At 43.9% G+C, this 22860-nt stretch overlaps 2 protein-coding genes across 6 annotated transcripts; both read right to left on the reverse strand.

Annotated features, from left to right (window-relative positions):
* Positions 1–367: 367 nt before the first annotated feature.
* Positions 368–3289, reverse strand: LOC123990263 (transcription factor 24-like). Of its 2 annotated transcripts, XM_046290845.1 has the most exons (3): positions 2959–3289; positions 1637–2091; positions 368–1078 (listed from the first exon to the last, which is right to left on the reverse strand). In XM_046290845.1, exons 2-3 carry the CDS (start codon positions 2072–2074, stop codon positions 971–973), a joined length of 546 nt encoding a protein of 181 aa, XP_046146801.1. In that variant the 5' UTR covers positions 2075–2091; positions 2959–3289; the 3' UTR covers positions 368–970. The 2 variants fall into 2 exon arrangements, with proteins under 2 accessions (XP_046146801.1, XP_046146802.1); XM_046290846.1 differs by lacking the exon at positions 2959–3289 and having other exon boundaries at positions 1637–2308.
* A 2640-nt stretch (positions 3290–5929) lies between these two features.
* ppp1r42 (protein phosphatase 1, regulatory subunit 42) lies at positions 5930–22478 on the reverse strand. 4 transcript variants are annotated; one of them, XM_046290850.1, is made up of 9 exons: positions 22358–22478; positions 19981–20219; positions 17784–17950; positions 16970–17108; positions 10533–10649; positions 8011–8128; positions 7696–7827; positions 7293–7428; positions 5930–6687 (listed from the first exon to the last, which is right to left on the reverse strand). In XM_046290850.1, exons 2-9 carry the CDS (start codon positions 20110–20112, stop codon positions 6609–6611), a joined length of 1020 nt encoding a protein of 339 aa, XP_046146806.1. In that variant the 5' UTR covers positions 20113–20219; positions 22358–22478; the 3' UTR covers positions 5930–6608. The 4 variants fall into 4 exon arrangements, with proteins under 4 accessions (XP_046146806.1, XP_046146803.1, XP_046146804.1 ...); XM_046290847.1 differs by having other exon boundaries at positions 7293–7431; XM_046290848.1 differs by having other exon boundaries at positions 7293–7431; positions 19981–20193; positions 22358–22465.
* Positions 22479–22860: the final 382 nt, after the last annotated feature.

The following is a 22860-nucleotide window of genomic DNA, read 5'->3' on the forward strand; positions in this document are numbered from 1 at the left end:
CATTAAATAGCACGACCCTGAACTCTCTGCTTCCTGCGCCTAACTTCGCAACCACTACACCCAGATCGTTACAGTATGGAACATTTCTGAGATTTTAAATTCAGCTCTTGAAACATGGGACCAACACTTTACATGTGGCGGTTCTATTTTTTTTTCCAGTGTAATATATTTATCTGAGTCAGCACATGCATGCAAAAAAATGTCATATTGCCAAAGAATGTTTACTCATAATTCCTTTTTAGGCAAATAATAAAATGGAATCCCTCTTGATTGTTAAAAAATATAGCTTGTCTTCAATGAGAGAACATGTTTATTCACTTACAACTAATACATCTCAGTAAACGTATTTACAACCTACGGAGTGGGAGACATGTCGTTATTTTTATTTCTCAAGACATTATCAACAAACACATTTACAACCATTTCCGTAAGAAAGAAGGGGAGATGAAGAGGCTCCTACCATTGTTGAGATTGACAGACCACTTCACATGACAGATGTTAAGTTATTCACACATGCATTTAGTGCAAATGTTTTAACTGAAAGTGCATAGCCAACAAGTCATGCCCGAAAGATCATTACCCAACACATGGAATTTAAAATAAAAGTATACACGGTAATACCTCCAACAAGTACATAACTGCAGAAAACAGAGCAGAGCACGGCCAAAATAACAACAGAGAAACACTATTTAGGCTTTCTCAAATGTTATATACATAAATCCCATAATATATTAATTTACAATGTGTTTCCTACAATTGAAAGAGTTGACTGTCTCGTGACTGCCCCCTTTACATGATATGAAACATCAAAAGCAGATACTTCAATTGTTTGATGAATAAAAAGTATAATGTCAGGCGACGAACCACGGTCTGCTATTCATTTCAAAAGTCCTCATGGGTGGATTCTGCTGAAAGAGTCTTCATAATTAATGGTCGTCTGAATGAGAAGTTCCTTATGCAATGGAAATATTTATGTCCTTGAGGTTGACGATGATTCACCTCGATTTTCTGTCTGTTTTGAATTGTTCAGAAACTGACCGCTGGCTCCGACGTATAACCTGGATCGCATCGGCCACTTCTGTTGAGATAAAAAGAGAACACATCCTCTAGTGAGTGCAGTTGACTAATTTCAATGCACCTGAAATTATTGTGTAAGATATTGCTTTAAATATTTAATTGAACACCATTTATGGTGCAAATTGGTGCTTGCGAGAACCAATAATAACAATTCCGCTCTATATCATTGAATTAAAAATTAATCATACGATGAAGCCTATTCGTGTTAAAGATCTGTGTGATATAAAAAGTGGTGCATTATTAAATGCATTTTATGCCTGCATGATTGACCATCTCATGTTCATAATTAGGGTATTATCACTTAGGCCTTAGACCAGAGTTATCTTATGCTCGATTTGAATGTTACTTGAATGTAAATTATGATAATTGTTATTATTAGCTTACTAGTTTTATATTATCATGATTTTTTATTCCATTATGTGGTATATCGAATAGAGCTGAAAATACAATTATCGCACCACAACACAATTATTACACACAGAAACACTTTGGCAGGTTAGTTTCAAATGTAATTTCGAAATCAATTAAAAATGTAAATGTAATGGCCGGGTCTACTTACTTTCACAGGGTGCAGGTAACCATCACCTTTCAGCGAGCGTAAGGCCTCTGTTTGTCTAGTGCTATCTCCCTCATCCATCCCTTCCTCTTGCAAGGTCTGAGTCAGATGGGCAATGTACGTGGTGGCCAAAATCAACACGTCGAGCTTGGACAGTTTGGTGTCCGGTGGCACCGACGGCAGAGTCCTCTGTAACTCAAGGAACGCGCTTCTCAGGGTCTGCACTCGACTCCTCTCCCGCGCTGCGTTGGTAGCTGCCGGCCGTCCTCTGCCACAGAGCCCACCGGCCTGGACCACCCTGGAGAGCTGCAGGGCCTCTGGACGCCGACTGTCGGTGGTCAGCATGTCAGGACTGGGGCTGGGGCTAGATGTGGGACTCTCATCCATAACTGTCACTGGGCCATTTCCACTATCCATGCGGATCGTCTGTCTTCCAACCATAGGGAGCACTTATTAACCTGACGGGTAACAAATGTCTTGTTGATGAATGTACATTTCCAGATGTCTAATTCCTAAACAAACTGAAAACACCCAGATTGAAAGAAAACAAGTTATCTGTATTTAATTTTAAAAAATACATCTTAGATTTGCCTACAAAAAAATAGAACGTTAATGTAGGCCTATTCACCAGTAGATTAGTGTGCGTAAATGCATTAGATCTGTAACAGGCCACGTAGGTTGCTGAAAATAAATAAAGGCATACAAAATCTTCATCCTTGCCTTGAAATGTGTTTGCACTTTGAACTTGTGTATGACTAAACATTCCATTGAATATTAATGTGTTTAGAAAAAGATTAGTGGAACGTCTGTATTGAAACAAATGATGTATCCAATTATGCCTATTGGTCAATTTACATTACACATATAAAGCATTCATTAAGATACATTTTCACTATCAACATGGCATAACAACATTGCAAAATGATTGTGATGAATTTGTATCATCGCATTTAATTGTTCCTTCACTATTGCAATAAAACGGAAAAATAATCACATTGAGGCCAACGTGTGCTTAACCTAAGAAGGCTGCGTTCCCAAGTTCAATTTGACATAAGAATGCGAATTTTATCATAAATAGCACTATTACTATATATGTGGCAATTTAATCATTATTTGGTGTGATGCAGACTAATGTAAATCGTTACCAATTATTGTGCATGTTCCATCATTGGCCTAGTTTCACAGCGTAACTTAATATGTTTACATAACCGACTCTGCTTGATGATGATGCTGTTATCAAGAAATCAAAACACCCTCTGAAACAAAATAATATTAATTTGAAGGTATTCCAAGCCATGACGTCAATGAAAATATGGATAGCTTACCTTCAAATTTACCCAAAAGCTTTGTCTTGAGTAACGACATCAAGGCAATGCGAAGAGAATCTATAGTGCACCAGACTCCACTGCTGCTCCAATACGAGATGGAGAAAAGTTGTCGTGCCGCTCCAAGTCCGGATAATCTTTATAAAGAGGCGCGGTTGTGGAAGAAGGTGCGCAGTGGGGATGTCCACGTACGTAGCGCTCACCTGAGGAGCCTCTAATTTATTGCATACACAAAGAGCTGACAACTTTTTCACTCCAGAGTAATTAATCACAAGCCCTTAAGACTCCCTGCCAGTGGGAGAGACGTACTGCTCTTTTCCCTTTCGCAACATGTTTCTGTCGAAGGGGAGAGTGGAGAGACCTCTTTTCAACGCCGGAGACGTTTTTCTTCTAGCAAACTAATTTTGGGGGACGGTACTTCTCCCAAAACCATGTATTTTTGTCATAGCCTTTGGTCACATCAATAAAGAGGGGACATCTGTGTTATTAACATCATATGGGTAATGAACTGATTATATGCCTTAGCCTACCTGCCTTCCTACCCAAGTGCTCTGTCATTGCTCCCCACTAGGCTACAAGAGGCCTATATCAGGTACCTGCCCAAATAAACAGTCCCTAATATTTTGGTACTAATACTTGTTGCAGACTCCAATGGTTGCAACAGACCATGATGACAAGAAGACTAGGGTTAAGGTGATATGCAAAATTGACTAATTGCCAGGGTGCCTTGAGTTGCAGGTCACAAAATAGTATAATTTCCATCAAACAGCTAATAAATAAACTCTAAACAGTGCAATCAACAGGCATGTATGGGGAAATTCTTGCGAGACTCATCAATTAATCACTCTGATTTCCAGGGTCAGAAAACGGAGATGTCGGCAAATTCATTAATGGAATTATTCATAACATGCATATCCTCAGACTGTTCTTAATAAAACATGTTTTTGTAAGGATGGAGTAACAGTATTGCTCCGGGCCACTAATTATGAGGTAAAGCAAAGAGGGTTAAGTAAGCTTCGTTCCTTAATTACCCCACATCTTTCAGGGGTTACTCCGACATGTCTTTAAAAACACATTCAGACGCTCAGCGGTGAATTTAGACAGGGGATAATACAATAACCAAAGCAATTTTACTCCTCTCTCAGCGAGTATTATTTCCACATTATGAGGGAGTGACTGCAAGGAGTGACATTAGGCTATCACGCTTTTTTGTCAAATAATATGATGCTCTGCAATGACTATTTTGTTTGAAAAAAAAAAAAAAAAAAACAAGAAGGTTCCTGTTCCAATTAAAACCTTCACCATTTATTCTACAATAATAATTTATGACAATGCTGGGCAATTAAGTGCATATCTGACATCATTACGCATGGTCGATGTCCCACTAAACATGTCATTAATACAGCAGGGGGAAAAAGACAAACTACACTATCAAGGACACAGATAGCGGTTATACTCAAATTATTATTTTTTAATGTTATTTAATTTGTATAAAACACAAACTCAGATGGGATTTGCGGTGTGGACTTATTTGACATAGAGTTCTGGGATATAACTTCCAAATTGGTGAAAATGGTATTTGTAAAAATCCAATAAAGCCATTTGTATGAAGTGAGTTGTACTTCCCAGCATGGACACACCCAAACACCATTATTTGCCATTCAGTCATTTCATAAATAGACACATCAGATATTACACTCTAAAATCCAGGTATTGTAAAATTCTTATCAAGTCCACTCAGGTACACAAAACAAACATCAAACAGGCAAAGGCCAAAAAAACATAGATATAATATCTGACACTGTTTTTATAGGGCAGCTATTGTTCTGTCATAATATTTTAAGAAGACTTCAAAGGTAGTATATATATTATGACCATAAAGTGCCTCTAACTGCAGTCCATCAGTCCCTGACAGTGACATACCATAGTGTAGACTCTTTTGTATTGAGTGTGTCAGGGGACAGGTCCACCCCTGATGTGTGGTGATAGCAGTGGGAGGTTATGTGCAGTGCTTGACTTGGGCTGGAATAGGTGCCGATAATCATTTTGGGTCCCGGAACTGTTTATATTTAGTTGCAGGAGTTCCACAATAGTTTCTAGTTAATATTCTATAAGAGATGCAGGAGCTCAAGCAGTAGAACATTTTAGGTGCTGGTACTCAGCTCTAGTGAGCTCCTGCCCAAGTCAAGCACTGGCTATGTGTTTTCTGTAAGGTAAAGTTTAGGCGTGAGAGGGTCACCAGAGTGTATATTATGTATGTGTGTGTTAGAGGGTCACCAGAGTGTATATTATGTGTGTGTGTGTTAGAGGGTCACCAGAGTGTATGTGAGAGGGTCACCAGAGTGTATATTATGTGTGTGTGTGTTAGAGGGTCACCAGAGTGTATATTATGTATGTGTGTGTTAGAGGGTCACCAGAGTGTATATTATGTGTGTGTGTGTGTTAGAGGGTCACCAGAGTGTATATTATGTGTGTGTGTGTTAGAGGGTCACCAGAGTGTATATTATGTGTATGTGTGTTAGAGGGTCACCAGAGTGTATATTATGTGTGTGTGTGTTAGAGGGTCACCAGAGTGTATATTATGTATGTGTGTGTTAGAGGGTCACCAGAGTGTATATTATGTGTGTGTGTGTGTGTTAGAGGGTCACCAGAGTGTATATTATGTGTGTGTGTATGTGTTAGAGGGTCACCAGAGTGTATATTATGTGTGTGTGTGTGTTAGAGGGTCACCAGAGTGTATATTATGTATGTGTGTGTTAGAGGGTCACCAGAGTGTATGTGAGAGGGTCACCAGAGTGTATATTATGTGTGTGTGTATGTGTTAGAGGGTCACCAGAGTGTATATTATGTGTGTGTGTGTGTTAGAGGGTCACCAGAGTGTATATTATGTGTGTGTGTGTTAGAGGGTCACCAGAGTGTATATTATGTGTGTGTGTTAGAGGGTCACCAGAGTGTATATTATGTGTGTGTGTGTGTTAGAGGGTCACCAGAGTGTATATTATGTGTGTGTTAGAGGGTCACCAGAGTGTATATTATGTGTGTGTGTTAGAGGGTCACCAGAGTGTATATTATGTGTGTGTGTATGTGTTAGAGGGTCACCAGAGTGTATGTGAGAGGGTCACCAGAGTGTATATTATGTGTGCCTGTGTGTTAGAGGGTCACCAGAGTGTATGTGAGAGGGTCACCAGAGTGTATATTATGTGTGCGTGTGTGTTAGAGGGTCACCAGAGTGTATGTGAGAGGGTCACCAGAGTAAATGTGTGTGTGTGTGTTAGAGGGTCACCAGAGAGTATGTGAGAGGGTACCCAGAGTGTATATTATGTGTGCGTGTGTGTTAGAGGGTCACCAGAGTGTATATTATGTGTGCGTGTGTGTTAGAGGGTCACCAGAGTGTATATTATGTGTGCGTGTGTGTTGGAGGGTCACCAGAGTGTATGTGAGAGGGTCACCAGAGTGAATGTGTGTTAGAGGGTCACCAGAGTGTATGTGAGAGGGTCACCAGAGTGTATATTATGTGTGCGTGTGTGTTGGAGGGTCACCAGAGTGTATGTGAGAGGGTCACCAGAGTGAATGTGTGTTAGAGGGTCACCAGAGTGTATGTGAGAGGGTCACCAGAGTGAATGTGTGTTAGCAGAGCTGGCATGTCCGTCTTACAGGCCGCAGACATTAGCATTGTCGGCCACATCACTAAGCAGCCCCGCACTCACTGGGATCTTCACGTTCCGTGGCCTGGGAGAACAGAGAGAGAGCTGACTAGTAAGTGATCATCAGCCTCTTCATACTTCATATTTGAGTGGTATGAAAAAGTAGAAAGCAATATATGTAAATTGGCTATTAAAGAGGAAGCCCTGAATGAACTGTTCATATGATACTGATGGTCAACACCAGGCCGACAGCAGGGAAGGCAACTATTTATTTGCATGAAAAGAAAGAACAGCATTTGACTAATTAATAGCAGGCCATTCCTCAAGCATGTATATACAAATGGAAGGAAACAAGCAGTTGAGTTAAACGTCTTGATGTTAAAATCACTTACTTCAACTGAGATACAATATACATTTGCCTCTAATTTTGGTCTGAATTAAAGAAGAAATTAATCAATGATCAGACATGGGTGGAAGAGCCACTGTATTCTAAATCTGTCATATTGAAAAGTCTAAAAACACTGAATGTTTCTTTTGTGTCCCATATGGATGTATTAAGACTGTGTGTAACAATACATGACCAAATAAAACATTTTGTATTGATTGTACTGGTGACAGGCATTGATGATATCTTGATGTGAAAACCTTTGCTGCTGCACTGGGTGATAGGACTATAGATTGTTACGGCACCTCATTGCTGCGCTGTCCAGTTGTGAGTGTTCTGAGCGGACCTTCCTGCTGGGTCTCCCACACCCCGGAGGATTCCTCTTTCCCAGGACGTTGGCACAGTTATATTTGGATGAAGGATGGGGGCCCATGTGGAAGTCTGCTGCAACACAAACAAAGCGAGTCATACAAAGCAAGTCATACATAATACACCTTGTCACAGTTCTAACGATACTTCGGACATACAGACAGCAGGACCAGAGTAGGGAGAGCGTTGTGCGCCTTGGAGCAACGTTTGTGAGGCTGTAACAGGGGATATGCACGTTTCAAAAGTGCAAAGTGAGTGTCTCTTTTTAAATATTTCTTAGATATTTGTATATGTCTCTAGCAGAATGATGTATAAATATATAACAGTACATTATCTTACCAGTAAAGGGATAGGTGATCTGGCCTGTCATGATTCTTTCATCTTTCAGTTTTTTCTTGGCGTCTTTCGACGCTTTCCAGTTAATCAGGAACTGCCTGGACAACTCATTAATTTCCTTCCCATCAAGTTCGTCTACAAAAACAACATTATCATCATCTACAATTAAATTACATCCTGTGTGTTATAGAGCTGATATATTTTCTGTAATTGTAGAGAATTATGTAAAAGGTATTAGTTATTGAAAAATAATTTAATGTGAAATGCATAATGAAATTCCTATGATCATTAGGTGGATGTAGACAACTATTTTCTCACTCAGGCTTTTGCACACAGTTATCAGCCTGTCTCTGTACTTGGGTTTGTGGCACACAGGATTTCCACTCAAATCCATTCGATGCAGCTGAGGCCATTGGCTGAACACCAACTCTATATCCTAAATAGAATACAAGAAAAATACAGAGAGACTTACGCTTTATATACTGTACTTACAAATGTAAAGGTGTCAGACACTATATTGCAGAGTCTCTGTAGCCTTTACATGACAAAGTGCGGGAAACAAAATGGCACTTTAACCTTTGAGGAAGTGAAAATGGAGCACTCTATGGTATCCGTTTATAATGCGTCTACGGACTGTACTTTCCACAATGAATAAGATGTCATATAATTAACGTAAATCAACAAACCACTCTCCAGTGGGAAAATCATACTATCAACAAAAAAATTGAATACATAATTCAAAGGTGGCACTGCCAAGAGAAAAATCTAATACATAATTCAAAGGTGGCACTGCCAAGAGAAAAATCTAATACATAATTCAAAGGTAGCACTGCCAAGAGAAAAATCTAATACATAATTCAAAGGTAGCACTGCCAAGAGAAAAATCTAATACATAATTCAAAGGTAGCACTGCCAAGAGAAAAATCTAATACATAATTCAAAGGTGGCACTGCCAAGAGAAAAATCTAATACATAATTCAAAGGTGGCACTGCCAAGAGAAAAATCTAATACATAATTCAAAGGTGGCACTGCCAAGAGAAAAATCTAATACATAATTCAAAGGTGGCACTGCCAAGAGAAAAATCTAATACATAATTCAAAGGTGGCACTGCCAAGAGAAAAATCTAATACATAATTCAAAGGTGGCACTGCCAAGAGAAAAATCTAATACATAATTCAAAGGTGGCACTGCCAAGAGAAAAATCTAATACATAATTCAAAGGTGGCACTGCCAAGAGAAAAATCTAATACATAATTCAAAGGTGGCACTGCCAAGAGAAAACTCCAAGGGAAAAGGTGTAAACAACACATCAGCAGTTAAAAAAACCAAAACATTTAAACAATGTTGTTGTGTGGCTAACAAGTTTTCCCTGCGGGCGCCTTCCAAGGGCTCCTCTAGCGTGTTGCCTGTCCTGCAATGTGTGTTTATCTAAAGGCACATTAATCCAAGCCTGGAAATATATATACTCTCTGGACGCGCTCTGATTGTTCATTGCCTTCCTGTCTCGGCCAAAGCGCTTCCACTTTTCCAGCCCGCACTGCAATCAGTTCAGAGGGGACCCCTTTGGTGCGGCGCGCTCCCAGGCTTTGATAAATGATCGTGTCAGGGCTGTCACTCACAAGGGCCTTTGCGAGGAGTGGCTCAGCGCCAAATTGCATCCCCTGCGGGAGCGCGGAGACTAGAGCGGCCCAGACTGGACGAGCACTGCACGGCGCTAAACTGCTGGGCCCTGGTTTCTCACTGGATTTAATGATAGGCCAGTTACGAACCTGTATTTGACCAGCGATTAAATTAGTCCGTCCTCTCTGGTCCTCTCTACCCCGTGCCATGTGAACGGCCTCGGTAGATACCAGCCCATTTGTCATCCTGGCTGACTGCCTGTCATAATATATTTTTTAAATCTATAATGCTTCCTCGGGATTCTGACCACACTGGGTTGAAGGCGGGATTGATCCTTCATGGTGCTGTCTTTGCAGGATCAATAATGGCAGAGGGGTTGTATAAATTAAAGGAGATATCCACTAAATATGAGAACATGAGAGCTCCCTCTGACACATGTACAGCAATTACCTGCAGAAGATTGCTCTGCTCAGTGCAATATCATTGTGTTGAGTGCCAATGTTACCCACGCTAACATTGTGCTTCAATGCTGTGTCCCAAAGTGATATTATAGCATGAATGAAGAGACATCCTTTTAAAAAGAATTCAACCATCCAGCCTTTCAGATCCATAGAGAGAGAACAATTCTTTTCCTCAGAAGTGGAGCCACAGGGAACGCACAGCAGGTCGTTTTTCAAGGTCAACACATTGAACAGAAACCATATCTCTGCTTCAAATGAATCTCCCATCAAGTTTAGTGGTGCTGCTGGGGAGGAGGTATCAAATGCTGTACTCACAGAGAAAGAGGGAAAAATCAGCCTCCTAAGGAAGGAGAGAAACTTGCGCTTGTTTAAAGCTGTCAGCGAAGGCGGTCCTGGGGGACCAGGCCGCTGATTTGTTGAATAATTCTGATCTTGTGCGAGTCGCAGAGACTGTGAACCTCTGGCGGGATTTGCAGGATTTGGTTCTTTAGCACCCTGCTCTCCATATCATTTCACACATCACTTACAGAGAGCAGCGCTGCTATGTTCATGTTACCCTGATCTGCTTATAGTCAGCGTGTTGATTTGAATACATCACGGCACACATCGTTTCTGTGATGTGGTGGGGGTTCTTTTTCGATTGCACGGTACGCTCACAGTTTACATTTTTGTCACGTAGAGTAAGTAGTGACTGATATTAGCTAACTCCATCAGTAGCGGTCGTTTTTTTTTTATGAGGAAACGTAGGAGCTCTTACCTGCATGTCCTGTAGCTGGTTGTCTGCAGCAAAGAAATGTGTGAGTTTCTTTAGAATGGCAAGATCTCTGACATCATCTATGTTGTTCTTATTGATATTCAAGACACCTAGAGATTCCTGCAAAGATAAGTGAAACATTTGAAAAACTACTTGAATAATATTTACAACCAGTATATATTATTGTCCCTTGAGTACACCTGTAAAATGGTTCACCCGATTGCTTTGGTTCTATATTGGTTCTATTAAATACTGCTGTTGAAATTTGATACTCGTCTTAGTTTCAGTCCCTTTAACTAGAGCCGTTGATAAAAAGTGGGAGCTTTAACATTTGCACTGCAATTTCTTTAATTATCAAAATAAACAAAAACGTGAGATTTGCAGTTTGTTAATCCAGGGCCCGAGGAGTAAACAGCCATGGTTGATCTGTGAGACCAGAAAGTGACACAGAGCTCTCTTTGACATCATCAAACCCAGTACAATACCACTTTTACAGGGACCACTGGCCTTATGGAAATCTGAGAGACCTTTGCCAGACAAGCACATAATGCAGGTCGTGAACATACGTATATGGTCTTATTGTGTTAAGGCGTCTGCGTACGAGGTTTGTCTTGCTCCTAGCAGAACTCGGCAAAGCGAACGTCTGTGTTATGCAGGTGAATGAGGACCCAAAAGCGACTTGGCGAAAACAGAGTCTTTAATCCAGTTTAAGGAAATAGCAATACTCCTAGACAATTCGGAGCGGTAAATAAAGCATAAGAAACAATTTCACTCGTAATCACGAGAACTGACTGGAGACTCGATAATGAACTGCAGGTTGCCTCGGAAAGGCACTTGACCGTAGCAGACTCAGACACCTGCTCACCACGCAGCATCTGAGGGAAACACGACACGACAGGGCGATACAAAGACACAGCACGGTGAACAGTATACAAGGATCCGACAGGGCAGAAACGGAAAACAAGGGGAGAAATAGGGACTCTAATCAGGGGAAAAGATAGGGAACAGGTGTGGGAAGACTAAATGATTGATTAGGGGAATAGGAACAGCTGGGAGCAGGAACGGAACGATAGAGAGAAGAGAGAGAGAGAGGGAGAGAGAAAAAAGGGAACGAACCTAAAAAGACCAGCAGGGGGAAAACGAACAGAAGGAAAAGCAAAATGACAAGACAATATAAGACAAAACATGACAGTACCCCCCCACTCACCGAGCGCCTCCTGGCGCACTCGAGGAGGAATCCTGGCGGCAACGGAGGAAATCATCAATCAGTGAACGGTCCAGCACGTCCCGAGACGGAACCCAACTCCTCTCCTCAGGACCGTAACCCTCCCAATCCACTAAGTATTGGTGACCCCGTCCCCGAGAACGCATGTCCATGATCCTACGTACCTTGTAAATAGGTGCGCTCTCGACAAGGACGGGAGGGGGAGGGAAGACGAACGGGGTGCGAAGAAAGGGCTTGACACAGGAGACATGGAAGACAGGATGGACGCGACGAAGATGTCGCGGAAGAAGCAGTCGCACAGCGACAGGATTGACGACCTGGGAGACACGGAACGGACCAATGAACCGCGGAGTCAACTTACGAGAAGCTGTCGTAAGAGGAAGGTTGCGAGTGGAAAGCCACACTCTCTGGCCGCAACAATACCTTCGACTCTTAATCCTACGTTTATTGGCGGCTCTCACAGTCTGTGCCCTGTAACGGCAAAGTGCAGACCTCACCCTCCTCCAGGTGCGCTCACAACGTTGGACAAACGCTTGAGCGGAGGGAACGCTGGACTCGGCAAGCTGGGATGAGAACAGAGGAGGCTGGTAACCCAGACTACTCTGAAACGGAGATAACCCGGTAGCAGACGAAGGAAGCGAGTTGTGAGCGTATTCTGCCCAGGGGAGCTGTTCTGCCCAAGACGCAGGGTTTCTGAAAGAAAGGCTGCGTAGTATGCGACCAATCGTCTGATTGGCCCTCTCTGCTTGACCGTTAGACTGGGGATGAAACCCGGAAGAGAGACTGACGGACGCACCAATCAAACGACAGAACTCCCTCCAAAACTGTGACGTGAATTGCGGACCTCTGTCTGAAACGGCGTCTAACGGGAGGCCATGAATTCTGAACACATTCTCGATGATGATTTGTGCCGTCTCCTTAGCGGAAGGAAGTTTAACGAGAGGAATGAAATGTGCCGCCTTAGAGAACCTATCGACAACCGGAAGAATCACCGTCTTCCCCGCAGACAAAGGCAGACCGGTAATGAAGTCTAGGGCGATGTGAGACCATGGTCGAGAAGGAATGGGGAGCGGTCTGAGACGACCGGCAGGAGGAGAGTTACCTGACTTAGTCTGCGCGCAGTCCGAACAAGCAGCCACGAAACGGCGCGTGTCACGCTCCTGAGTCGGCCACCAAAAGCGCTGGCGAATAGAAGCAAGAGTGCCTCGAACACCGGGATGACCAGCTAACTTGGCAGAGTGAGCCCACTGAAGAACAGCCAGACGAGTGGAAACAGGAACGAAAAGAAGGTTACTAGGACAAGCGCGCGGCGACGCAGTGTGCGTGAGTGCTTGCTTAACCTGTCTCTCAATTCCCCAGACTGTCAACCCGACAACACGCCCATAAGGAAGAATCCCCTCGGGATCAGTAGAAGCCACAGAAGAACTAAAAAGACGGGATAAGGCATCAGGCTTGGTGTTCTTGCTACCCGGACGGTAAGAAATCACAAACTCGAAACGAGCGAAAAATAACGCCCAACGAGCTTGACGAGCATTAAGTCGTTTGGCAGAACGGATGTACTCAAGGTTCTTATGGTCTGTCCAAACGACAAAAGGAACGGTCGCCCCCTCCAACCACTGTCGCCATTCGCCTAGGGCTAAGCGGATGGCGAGCAGTTCGCGGTTACCCACATCATAGTTGCGTTCAGATGGCGACAGGCGATGAGAAAAATAAGCGCAAGGATGAACCTTATCGTCAGACTGGAAGCGCTGGGATAGAATGGCTCCCACGCCTACCTCTGAAGCGTCAACCTCGACAATGAATTGTCTAGTGACGTCAGGAGTAACGAGGATAGGAGCGGACGTAAAACGTTCTTTTAGAAGATCAAAAGCTCCCTGGGCGGAACCGGACCACTTAAAACACGTCTTGACAGAAGTAAGAGCTGTGAGAGGGGCAGCAACTTGACCGAAATTACGAATGAAACGCCGATAGAAATTAGCGAAACCTAGAAAGCGCTGCAACTCGACACGTGACCTTAGAACGGGCCACTCACTGACAGCTTGGACCTTAGCGGAATCCATCTGAATGCCTTCAGCGGAAATAACGGAACCGAGAAAAGTAACGGAGGAGACATGAAAAGAGCACTTCTCAGCCTTCACGTAGAGACAATTCTCTAAAAGGCGCTGGAGAACACGTCGAACGTGCTGAACATGAATCTCGAGTGACGGTGAAAAAATCAGGATATGGTCAAGGTAGACAAAAACAAAGATGTTCAGCATGTCTCTCAGAACATCATTAACTAATGCCTGAAAAACAGCTGGCGCATTGGCGAGACCAAACGGCAGAACCCGGTACTCAAAATGCCCTAACGGAGTGTTAAACGCCGTTTTCCACTCGTCCCCCTCTCTGATGCGCACGAGATGGTAAGCGTTACGAAGGTCCAACTTAGTAAAGCACCTGGCTCCCTGCAGAATCTCGAAGGCTGATGACATAAGGGGAAGCGGATAACGATTCTTAACCGTTATGTCATTCAGCCCTCGATAATCCACGCAGGGGCGCAGAGTACCGTCCTTTTTCTTAACAAAAAAACCCCGCCCGGCCGGAGAGGAAGAAGGCACTATGGTACCGGCGTCAAGAGACACAGACAAATAATCCTCGAGAGCCTTACGTTCGGGAGCCGACAGAGAGTATAGTCTACCCCGAGGAGGAATGGTCCCCGGAAGGAGATCAATACTACAATCATACGACCGGTGAGGAGGAAGGGAGTTGGCTCGGGACCGACTGAAGACCGTGCGCAGATCATGATATTCCTCCGGCACTCCTGTCAAATCGCCAGGTTCCTCCTGAGAAGTGGGGACAGAAGAAATGGGAGGGATGGCAGACATTAAACACTTCACATGACAAGAAACGTTCCAGGATAGGATAGAATTACTAGACCAATTAATAGAAGGATTATGACATACTAGCCAGGGATGACCCAAAACAACAGGTGTAAAAGGTTAACGAAAAATCAAAAAAGAAATAGTCTCACTGTGGTTACCAGATACTGTGAGGGTTAAAGGTAGTGTCTCAAATCTGATACTGGGAAGATGACTACCATCTAAGGCGAACATGGGCGTAGGCTTGTCTAACTGTCTGAAAGGAATGTCATGTTTCCGAGCCCATGCTTCGTCCATGAAACAACCCTCAGCCCCAGAGTCTATCAAGGCACTGCATGTAGCACCCGAACCGGTCCAGCGTAGATGGACCGACATAGTAGTACAGGATCTAGATGGAGAGACCTGAGTAGTAGCGCTCACCAGTAGCCCTCCGCTTACTGATGAGCTCTGGCTTTTACTGGACATGAATTGACAAAATGTCCATCAAATCCACAATAGAGGCACAGGCGGTTGGTGATCCTCCGTTCCCTCTCCTTAGTCGAGATGCGAATACCTCCCAGCTGCATGGGCTCAGTCTCTGAGCCAGAGGAGGGAGATGGTTGCGATGCGGAGCAGGGAAACACCGTTGACGCGAGCTCTCTTCCACGAGCTTGGTGACGAAGATCTACCCGTCGTTCTATGCGGATGGCGAGAGCAATCAAAGAGTCCACACTGGAAGGAACCTCCCGGGAGAGAATCTCATCTTTGACCACTGCGTGGAGTCCCTCCAGAAAACGAGCGAGCAGCGCCGGCTCGTTCCAGTCACTAGAGGCAGCAAGAGTGCGAAACTCTATAGAGTAATCCGTTATGGATCGATCACCTTGGCATAGGGAAGCCAGGGCCCTAGAAGCCTCCCTACCAAAAACTGAACGGTCAAAAACCCGAATCATCTCCTCTTTAAAGTTCTGGTAATTGTTTGAACAATCAGCCCTTGCCTCCCAGATAGCTGTGCCCCACTCTCGAGCCCGGCCAGTAAGGAGTGAAATGACGTAAGCAACCCGAGCTCTCTCTAGAGTATGTGTTGGGTTGGAGAGAGAACACAATATCACACTGGGTGAGAAAGGAGCGGCACTCCTTGGGCTGCCCGGAGTAGCAAGGTGGGTTATTAACCCTAGGTTCCGGAGGCTCGGCAGACCAGGAAGTAACAGGTGGCACGAGACGAAGACTCTGGAACTGTCCAGAGAGGTCGGAAACCTGAGCGGCCAGGTTCTCCATGGCATGACGAGCAGCAGACAATTCCTGCTCGTGTCTGCCGAGCATGGCTCCTTGGATCTCGACGGCAGTGTTACGAGCGTCTGTAGTCGCTGGGTCCATTCTTTGGTCGGATCCTTCTGTTATGCAGGTGAATGAGGACCCAAAAGCGACTTGGCGAAAACAGAGTCTTTAATCCAGTTTAAGGAAATAGCAATACTCCTAGACAATTCGGAGCGGTAAATAAAGCATAAGAAACAATTTCACTCGTAATCACGAGAACTGACTGGAGACTCGATAATGAACTGCAGGTTGCCTCGGAAAGGCACTTGACCGTAGCAGACTCAGACACCTGCTCACCACGCAGCATCTGAGGGAAACACGACACGACAGGGCGATACAAAGACACAGCACGGTGAACAGTATACAAGGATCCGACAGGGCAGAAACGGAAAACAAGGGGAGAAATAGGGACTCTAATCAGGGGAAAAGATAGGGAACAGGTGTGGGAAGACTAAATGATTGATTAGGGGAATAGGAACAGCTGGGAGCAGGAACGGAACGATAGAGAGAAGAGAGAGAGAGAGGGAGAGAGAAAAAAGGGAACGAACCTAAAAAGACCAGCAGGGGGAAAACGAACAGAAGGAAAAGCAAAATGACAAGACAATATAAGACAAAACATGACAGTCTGTGCCTCGCATACTCCCTTAAAAACACATTTTCTTGAAAAACAAGAAAAAAGTGCCAATATGACTTTTTGTCCCTCTTGAGATGGCCTAGCAACAACATACGGCTACACTTCCTAAAAAATGGTCCGAATCCATCTAAGATAAATCAAGGAATCTGTCTTAGTCGTGCAATTTTTAATCTAAGATGTTCGGTGCAGTATTTCTCAAGTGAAAAAGTGTGCATGAAAACTAGTCATCTCTCGTTGAATGACAACCAACACGTCATTGAAGAATCCCTACTGTTGATCAATCACCAACAAAGGGGCGTAGACTTCGGCTACAGAACTTCGGCTTGCCTCAATAAAAAATGTGTGCTCGAACAGCTAAAAAAACCCTGCCAAATGCTGCCGAACACAAAAACGAACTGGGAAGCATACAGTAAGCTTTAGTGTGTCTTACAGCGAGGGAGAGGAGAGTCCTGGGGTCAAAGAGCAGCTTCTCTCCACTGGGGAGTCTCTGGCCCTCCATGTGGAGCTCCTTCAGCTCCCCCAGCTCCTCTAACCCCTCCACCACCGTGATGCTGTTTCCCCCCAGGTACCTGATATGGCACACACACACACACACACACACACACACACACACACACACACACACACACACACACACACACACACACACACACACACACACACACACACACACACACACACACACACACACACACACACACACACACACACACACACACACACACACACACACACACAAATGTAAGAGATATACACACATGCACGCCAAGACAAAAACATGGGCGAATGGAGAAACATGGACACATGCACACAGACAGTAGAGACAGTTGAATATATCTCCAAAGCTTTACCACAGACGTCATATATTTAAAGGGATACTTTGGGATTTTGTCAATTAAACACTTTATCTACTTCCCCAGAGATAGATGAACTTCTGGATTTTACCTATTCGTCCAGTATGAAGGAATTTAGAGAGAATTTCACAAGCCAATGCTAAGTAGCGTAAGCGCAGTGAATGGAAGTCTACAGGAACAGCTAGCATGTTAGCTGTTGCCATAGACTTCCAGTTATTGTGCTAACACTAGTTAGAAATTGTGCTAACGCTAGTTAGCAACTTCCTTCAAACTGCACGCAGCGACATAAAAATGGTATCATCAAGTTAATTTATCGCCAGGGAAGAAGATAACGGGCTTCATTGCCAAAATCTCTATGTATCCATTTAAACTGGACAAGCTCCTACTCACAGTTTGGAGAGCTTCTGCAGGCCGGAGAGGTTATCTATGTGAGTGATGTTGTTGTTCTGCATGTATAGGTGAGTGAGGTTGGAGGCAAAACCCAGGTTGCAGATCTGGCTGATCTGATTGTCGTACAGGTAGAGGACTGTGAGGTTTCTGCACATGGAGAGATCGTCCTGCAACAAACAAACATAATATCCCTACTAGGGACGCACGATATATCGGTAAGCATATCAGAAACGGCCGATATTAGCTAAAAATGCCAACATCGGCCCGATGTCTAGTTTAACGCCGATGTGCAAAACTGATGTCAAATCTGACGTGCATACCTATATAACGTAGGTAGATGACGTGCATACCTATATAACATAGGTAGATGACGTGCATACCTATATAACGTAGGTAGATGACGTGCATACCTATATAACGTAGGTAGATGACGTGCATACCTATATAACGTAGGTAGATGACGTGCATACCTATATAACGTAGGTCGATGACGTGCATACCTATATAACGTAGGTAGATGACGTAATGACTTGAAAATAAAGTAGAGCCGCACACTCTAAGAGCTGAGATGCAAAAATGTAATGTCCAAAGTTTCGAGCCCTGGTACACAATACCAAGTAGGCGCTATTTTTCAGATGAGTTACCTGAGTTACAGAGTATTGTTGAAACGCACATCTATGAGCTACTTGCTATGGGCGTCACTGCTATTAGCTTCACTACTGACATTTGGATCAGCGACGGCAGCCCCATGATCATGCACAGTGGGTCAACGAGGATTTCGTACTGAGGAGAGCCGTATTGCATGCTCAAGAATGTGCTGGTTCTCATTCCACTGCTGCCATTTCAATGGCATTTGAAAACATGTTTAAAACTTGGAAACATGAACACACTCCTAGCACCATTTGAACAACAGAATGGAGAAATAAGCTAACCCTCTGTCATGGCACTGAAATGCCTGCTCAACAAAACTGCAGACAGACAGTGGGGTTAACTTTACAAAAGTACTCGAGGCTGTGAACAAGTGATTCGGTGGTATTCTCTCTGAGCCTCTTCACCGTGTCGCCACCATGCTCGATGCTAGGAACAGGGACCGCTACTTCGATGCAGACAAGAAACAGGGTTTACGTGAAATGTTACAGAGACAGCTGGACAAGATGGAAACGGACACAGTGACAGTGTGCACAGAGGAAGAGAGGCTACGAACAGACAGAGCTGAAACTTCACTGTTTGACATGTGTGATGAAATCCTGGTTGAGAATGAAACGACTGAACAAATTAACAACGAAACAGCACTTGTTTTGTTGAAAAGGCCATCTATTCCTCAAGCAGGCCATCTATTCCTCAAGCAGGCCATCTATTCCTCAAGCAGGCCATCTATTCCTCAAGGTGTCCATCTATTCCCCAAGCAGGCCATCTATTCCCCAAGCAGGCCACCTATTCCTCAAGGTGTCCATTTATTCCTCAAGCAGGCCATCTATTCCTCAAGCAGGCCATCTATTCCCCAAGCAGGCCATCTATTCCTCAAGCTGGCCATCTAAACAAGACTTCCTTTTCCTCTATGCCTCATTTCCAGTGGTATGCACACATGCCTCAGTTCCAGTGGTATGCACACATGCCTCAGTTCCAGTGGTATGCACACATGCCTCAGTTCCAGTGGTATGCACACATGCCTCAGTTCCAGTGATATGCGCACACTTCTGTTGAGAAATACACGCACACACAGATCTGAATGTGACAGCAAGTCTTTTCTAAACTTGATCTCTGGGCATGAGCAAGTAAGTGAAAGAAATAGGTTTTGATTAAGTTTAACTGGTAATGGGACATACGTAAATGCCAACAAAATAACTTTCTGGTGTGTGTGTGTGTGTGTGTGTGTGTGTGTGTGTGTGTGTGTGTGTGTGTGTGTGTGTGTGTGTGTGTGTGTGTGTGTGTGTGTGTGTGTGTGTGTGTGTGTGTGTGTTTCAACTATTTAACTGTACTAGAATACATAAAAGGCCCCTAAAAATGTTTATATTGGTTATCGGTATCGTTTTCTTTGGCAAGGAAAATATTGGATATCGGTATCGGCCAAAAATGTCATATTGGTGCATCCCTAATCCCTACCATTAAAAGCTAAAAGAGAGAAGCACAGAAACAAAACATAGCTAGCCTATATTAATTTAGGTAACTGTAGTATGTCTTGTGATATCATACTTACAATGTCCTCTATGTTCCTGTTGGAGAAGTTCAGATGAGTCAGTTTCTTGAGGTACTTTGGGAGGGAGTAGCTTCTCTTGTTTTTGAAATGGTTGCTGGATTTGGTAATCAGATCCATGGTGAGGCGGACCATGATGGCTCGTTACAGAAACTGCTTCAGAGTGGATCCTTCTCAGCTTCAGCCAAGCGCTCACAGAAAAACCACCAGAAACATCTGAACAAGGGAAACACATGAACTAGCTGTAAAGAGACGAGTCAGAAGGAAAATACATGTTATTGGAGTTATGCCACAGAAAATGTTTGTCCTTTTCAAAAATATATATTTCCTCAATTAAATATTTGTGATATTAGGTGCTCATTGAAGTAAAGTGGAATATATCTATGCCTAAATTAAACTGAATGTGTATAAAAGGAAGCTGATAGCATTTGTCAAAGTCAGTACCGGTAACTGCTGCTAAAAGCATTAGCTGGTCATTTTTATTCTCACAACTGGCTTTACACCAGAAAGGATGAGAGGTGCAAAGGTGGGATGGGCACTCAATTAGTGGTAATTAGGTCCATCTATTCCCCAAGCAGGCCATCTATTCCTCAAGGTGTCCATCTATTCCCCAAGCAGGCCATCTATTCCTCAAGGTGTCCATCTATTCCCCAAGCAGGCCATCTATTCCCAAAGCAGGCCATCTATTCCTCAAAGTGTCCATCTATTCCCCAAGCAGGCCATCTATTCCTCAAGGTGTCCATCTATTCCCCAAGCAGGCCATCTATTCCCCAAGCAGGCCATCTATTCCCAAAGCAGGCCATCTATTCCTCAAGCAGGCCATTTATTCCTCAAGGTGTCCATCTATTCCCAAAGCAGGCCATCTATTCCCCAAGCAGGCCATCTATTCCTCAAGGTGTCCATCTATTCCCCAAGCAGGCCATCTATTCCCAAAGCAGGCCATCTATTCCTCAAGCAGGCCCTCTATTCCTCAAGGTGTCCGTCTATTCCCCAAGCAGGCCATCTATTCCCAAAGCAGGCCATCTATTCCCAAGGCAGGCCATCTATTCCTCAAGCAGGCCCTCTATTCTTCAAGCAGGCCATCTATTCCTAAAGGTGTCCATCTATTCCCCAAGCAGGCCATCTATTCCTCAAGCAGGCCATCTATTCCTCAAGCAGGCCACCTATTCCTCAAGCAGGCCATCTATTCCCCAAGCAGGCCATCTATTCCTCAAGCAGGCCACCTATTCCTCAAGCAGGCCATCTATTCCTCAAGCAGGCCATCTATTCCTCAAGCAGGCCCTCTATTCCTCAAGCAGGCCATCTATTCCTCAAGCAGGCCATCTATTCCTCAAGCAGGCCATATATTCCCCAAGCAGGCCCTCTATTCCTCAAGCAGGCCATCTATTCCTCAAGCAGGCCATCTATTCCCCAAGCAGGCCATCTATTCCTCAAGCAGGCCATATATTCCCCAAGCAGGCCATCTATTCCTCAAGCAGGCCATCTATTCCCCAAGCAGGCCATCTATTCCTCAAGCAGGCCATCTATTCCTCAAGCAGGCCATCTATTCCCCAAGCAAGCCCTCTATTCCTCAAGCAGGCCATCTATTCCCCAAGCAGGCCATCTATTCCTCAAGCAGGCCATCTATTCCTCAAGCAGGCCATCTATTCCTCAAGCAGGCCCTCTATTCCTCAAGCAGGCCATCTATTCCTCAAGCAGGCCATCTATTCCTCAAGCAGGCCATATATTCCCCAAGCAGGCCATCTATTCCTCAAGCAGGCCATCTATTCCTCAAACAGGCCATCTATTCCCCAAGCAGGCCATCTATTCCTCAAGCAGGCCACCTGAACAAGACTTTATTCCTTTTACTCTCTCTCTGCCTCAGTTCCAGTGGTATGCGCACACTTCTGTTGAGAGAGAAATACATGCACACACAGATCTGAATGTGACAGCAAGTCTTTTATAAACTTGATATCGGGCATGAGGCTGAGTTGACATGGAGAGCCTCTGATTGATTGAGATAAGATCTCCACTGTGCAGCTGCAAGGTCAGTGAAGCCCTCGGGACTGGATGGACAGCAGTTAATCACGTTCAAAACAACTGACACAAGCAGCAGTTAACTTACAGGATAAACACAAAGCCACATACATAAATGCTCTGTAGCAACTAACGTTAACTAACTAGCTAACTGTTACTACTACTGTTACTAGTACTGTAGATAACGGTAGACATAAACAATAATATATAATAATAATAATAATATATGCCATTTAGCAGACGCTTTTATCCAAAGCGACTTACAGTCATGTGTGCATACATTCTACGTATGGCAACTAACTTTAGCCTTTCAGCGATAGCCAGCCAAAAAATAGGCTTTCAAAGTACATACAAATCTACTTACCACTGTAGTATATGCACGTGTCCATGTAATTTGGCGATAAACGAGACTAATGCTAAAGATGCGGGGTGAGATGAGGTGAAAGTTTACACTCGTGTGTGGATATCCTTGTTGGGAATAGTTGCCATGGGAACAACACAGATGAGCGTGCGGAGAAGACTGCGCAGCTCATCTGCATACTTTCCTATACAATAAATATATATTTTATGCAGATACTGTTAATTTCCTTTCTCTACTATATTGGAATAGTAACAGATTGCTTACAAGTACGCTAATTAACAACCACTGATTTATTTGAGTTTTTCGAGCATGAGCTGTTTACAAACTGTGTCTATGGTTTACACAAGCGTCAATCAAATTGTGCACCATGTGCAGTTGCAGTCAGAAAGATAGATTGCTATTGTGCTCATTACTAATTACTTGCAATGGTTGTCTGTATACACGTATGTAATTATTGTCAACGCTCTGTTATATTTAACTACAAAACTTTTTTCCCCCCCGATTAT

The sequence above is a fragment of the Oncorhynchus gorbuscha genome, linkage group LG12 (genome assembly GCF_021184085.1).
Source record: "Oncorhynchus gorbuscha isolate QuinsamMale2020 ecotype Even-year linkage group LG12, OgorEven_v1.0, whole genome shotgun sequence".
Lineage (NCBI taxonomy): Eukaryota > Metazoa > Chordata > Actinopteri > Salmoniformes > Salmonidae > Oncorhynchus > Oncorhynchus gorbuscha.

What these genes read in the sequence shown, in the direction of transcription:
- LOC123990263 (XM_046290845.1), bottom strand. Translation starts at nt 2,074, where the DNA reads ATGGTTGGAAGACAGACGATCCGCATGGATAGTGGAAATGGCCCAGTG. An exon ending in GTTACCTGCACCCTGTGAAA is followed by an intron (nt 1,079 to 1,636) that starts GTAAGTAGACCC and finishes TTATCTCAACAG; the next exon opens with AAGTGGCCGATGCGATCCAG.
- ppp1r42 (XM_046290847.1), bottom strand. Translation starts at nt 20,112, where the DNA reads ATGGTCCGCCTCACCATGGATCTGATTACCAAATCCAGCAACCATTTC. An exon ending in GGACTCTCCTCTCCCTCGCT is followed by an intron (nt 10,650 to 16,969) that starts GTAAGACACACT and finishes TTATCTTTGCAG; the next exon opens with GAATCTCTAGGTGTCTTGAA. An exon ending in CTGGACAGCGCAGCAATGAG is followed by an intron (nt 6,688 to 7,292) that starts GTGCCGTAACAA and finishes CTGTTCTCCCAG; the next exon opens with GCCACGGAACGTGAAGATCC.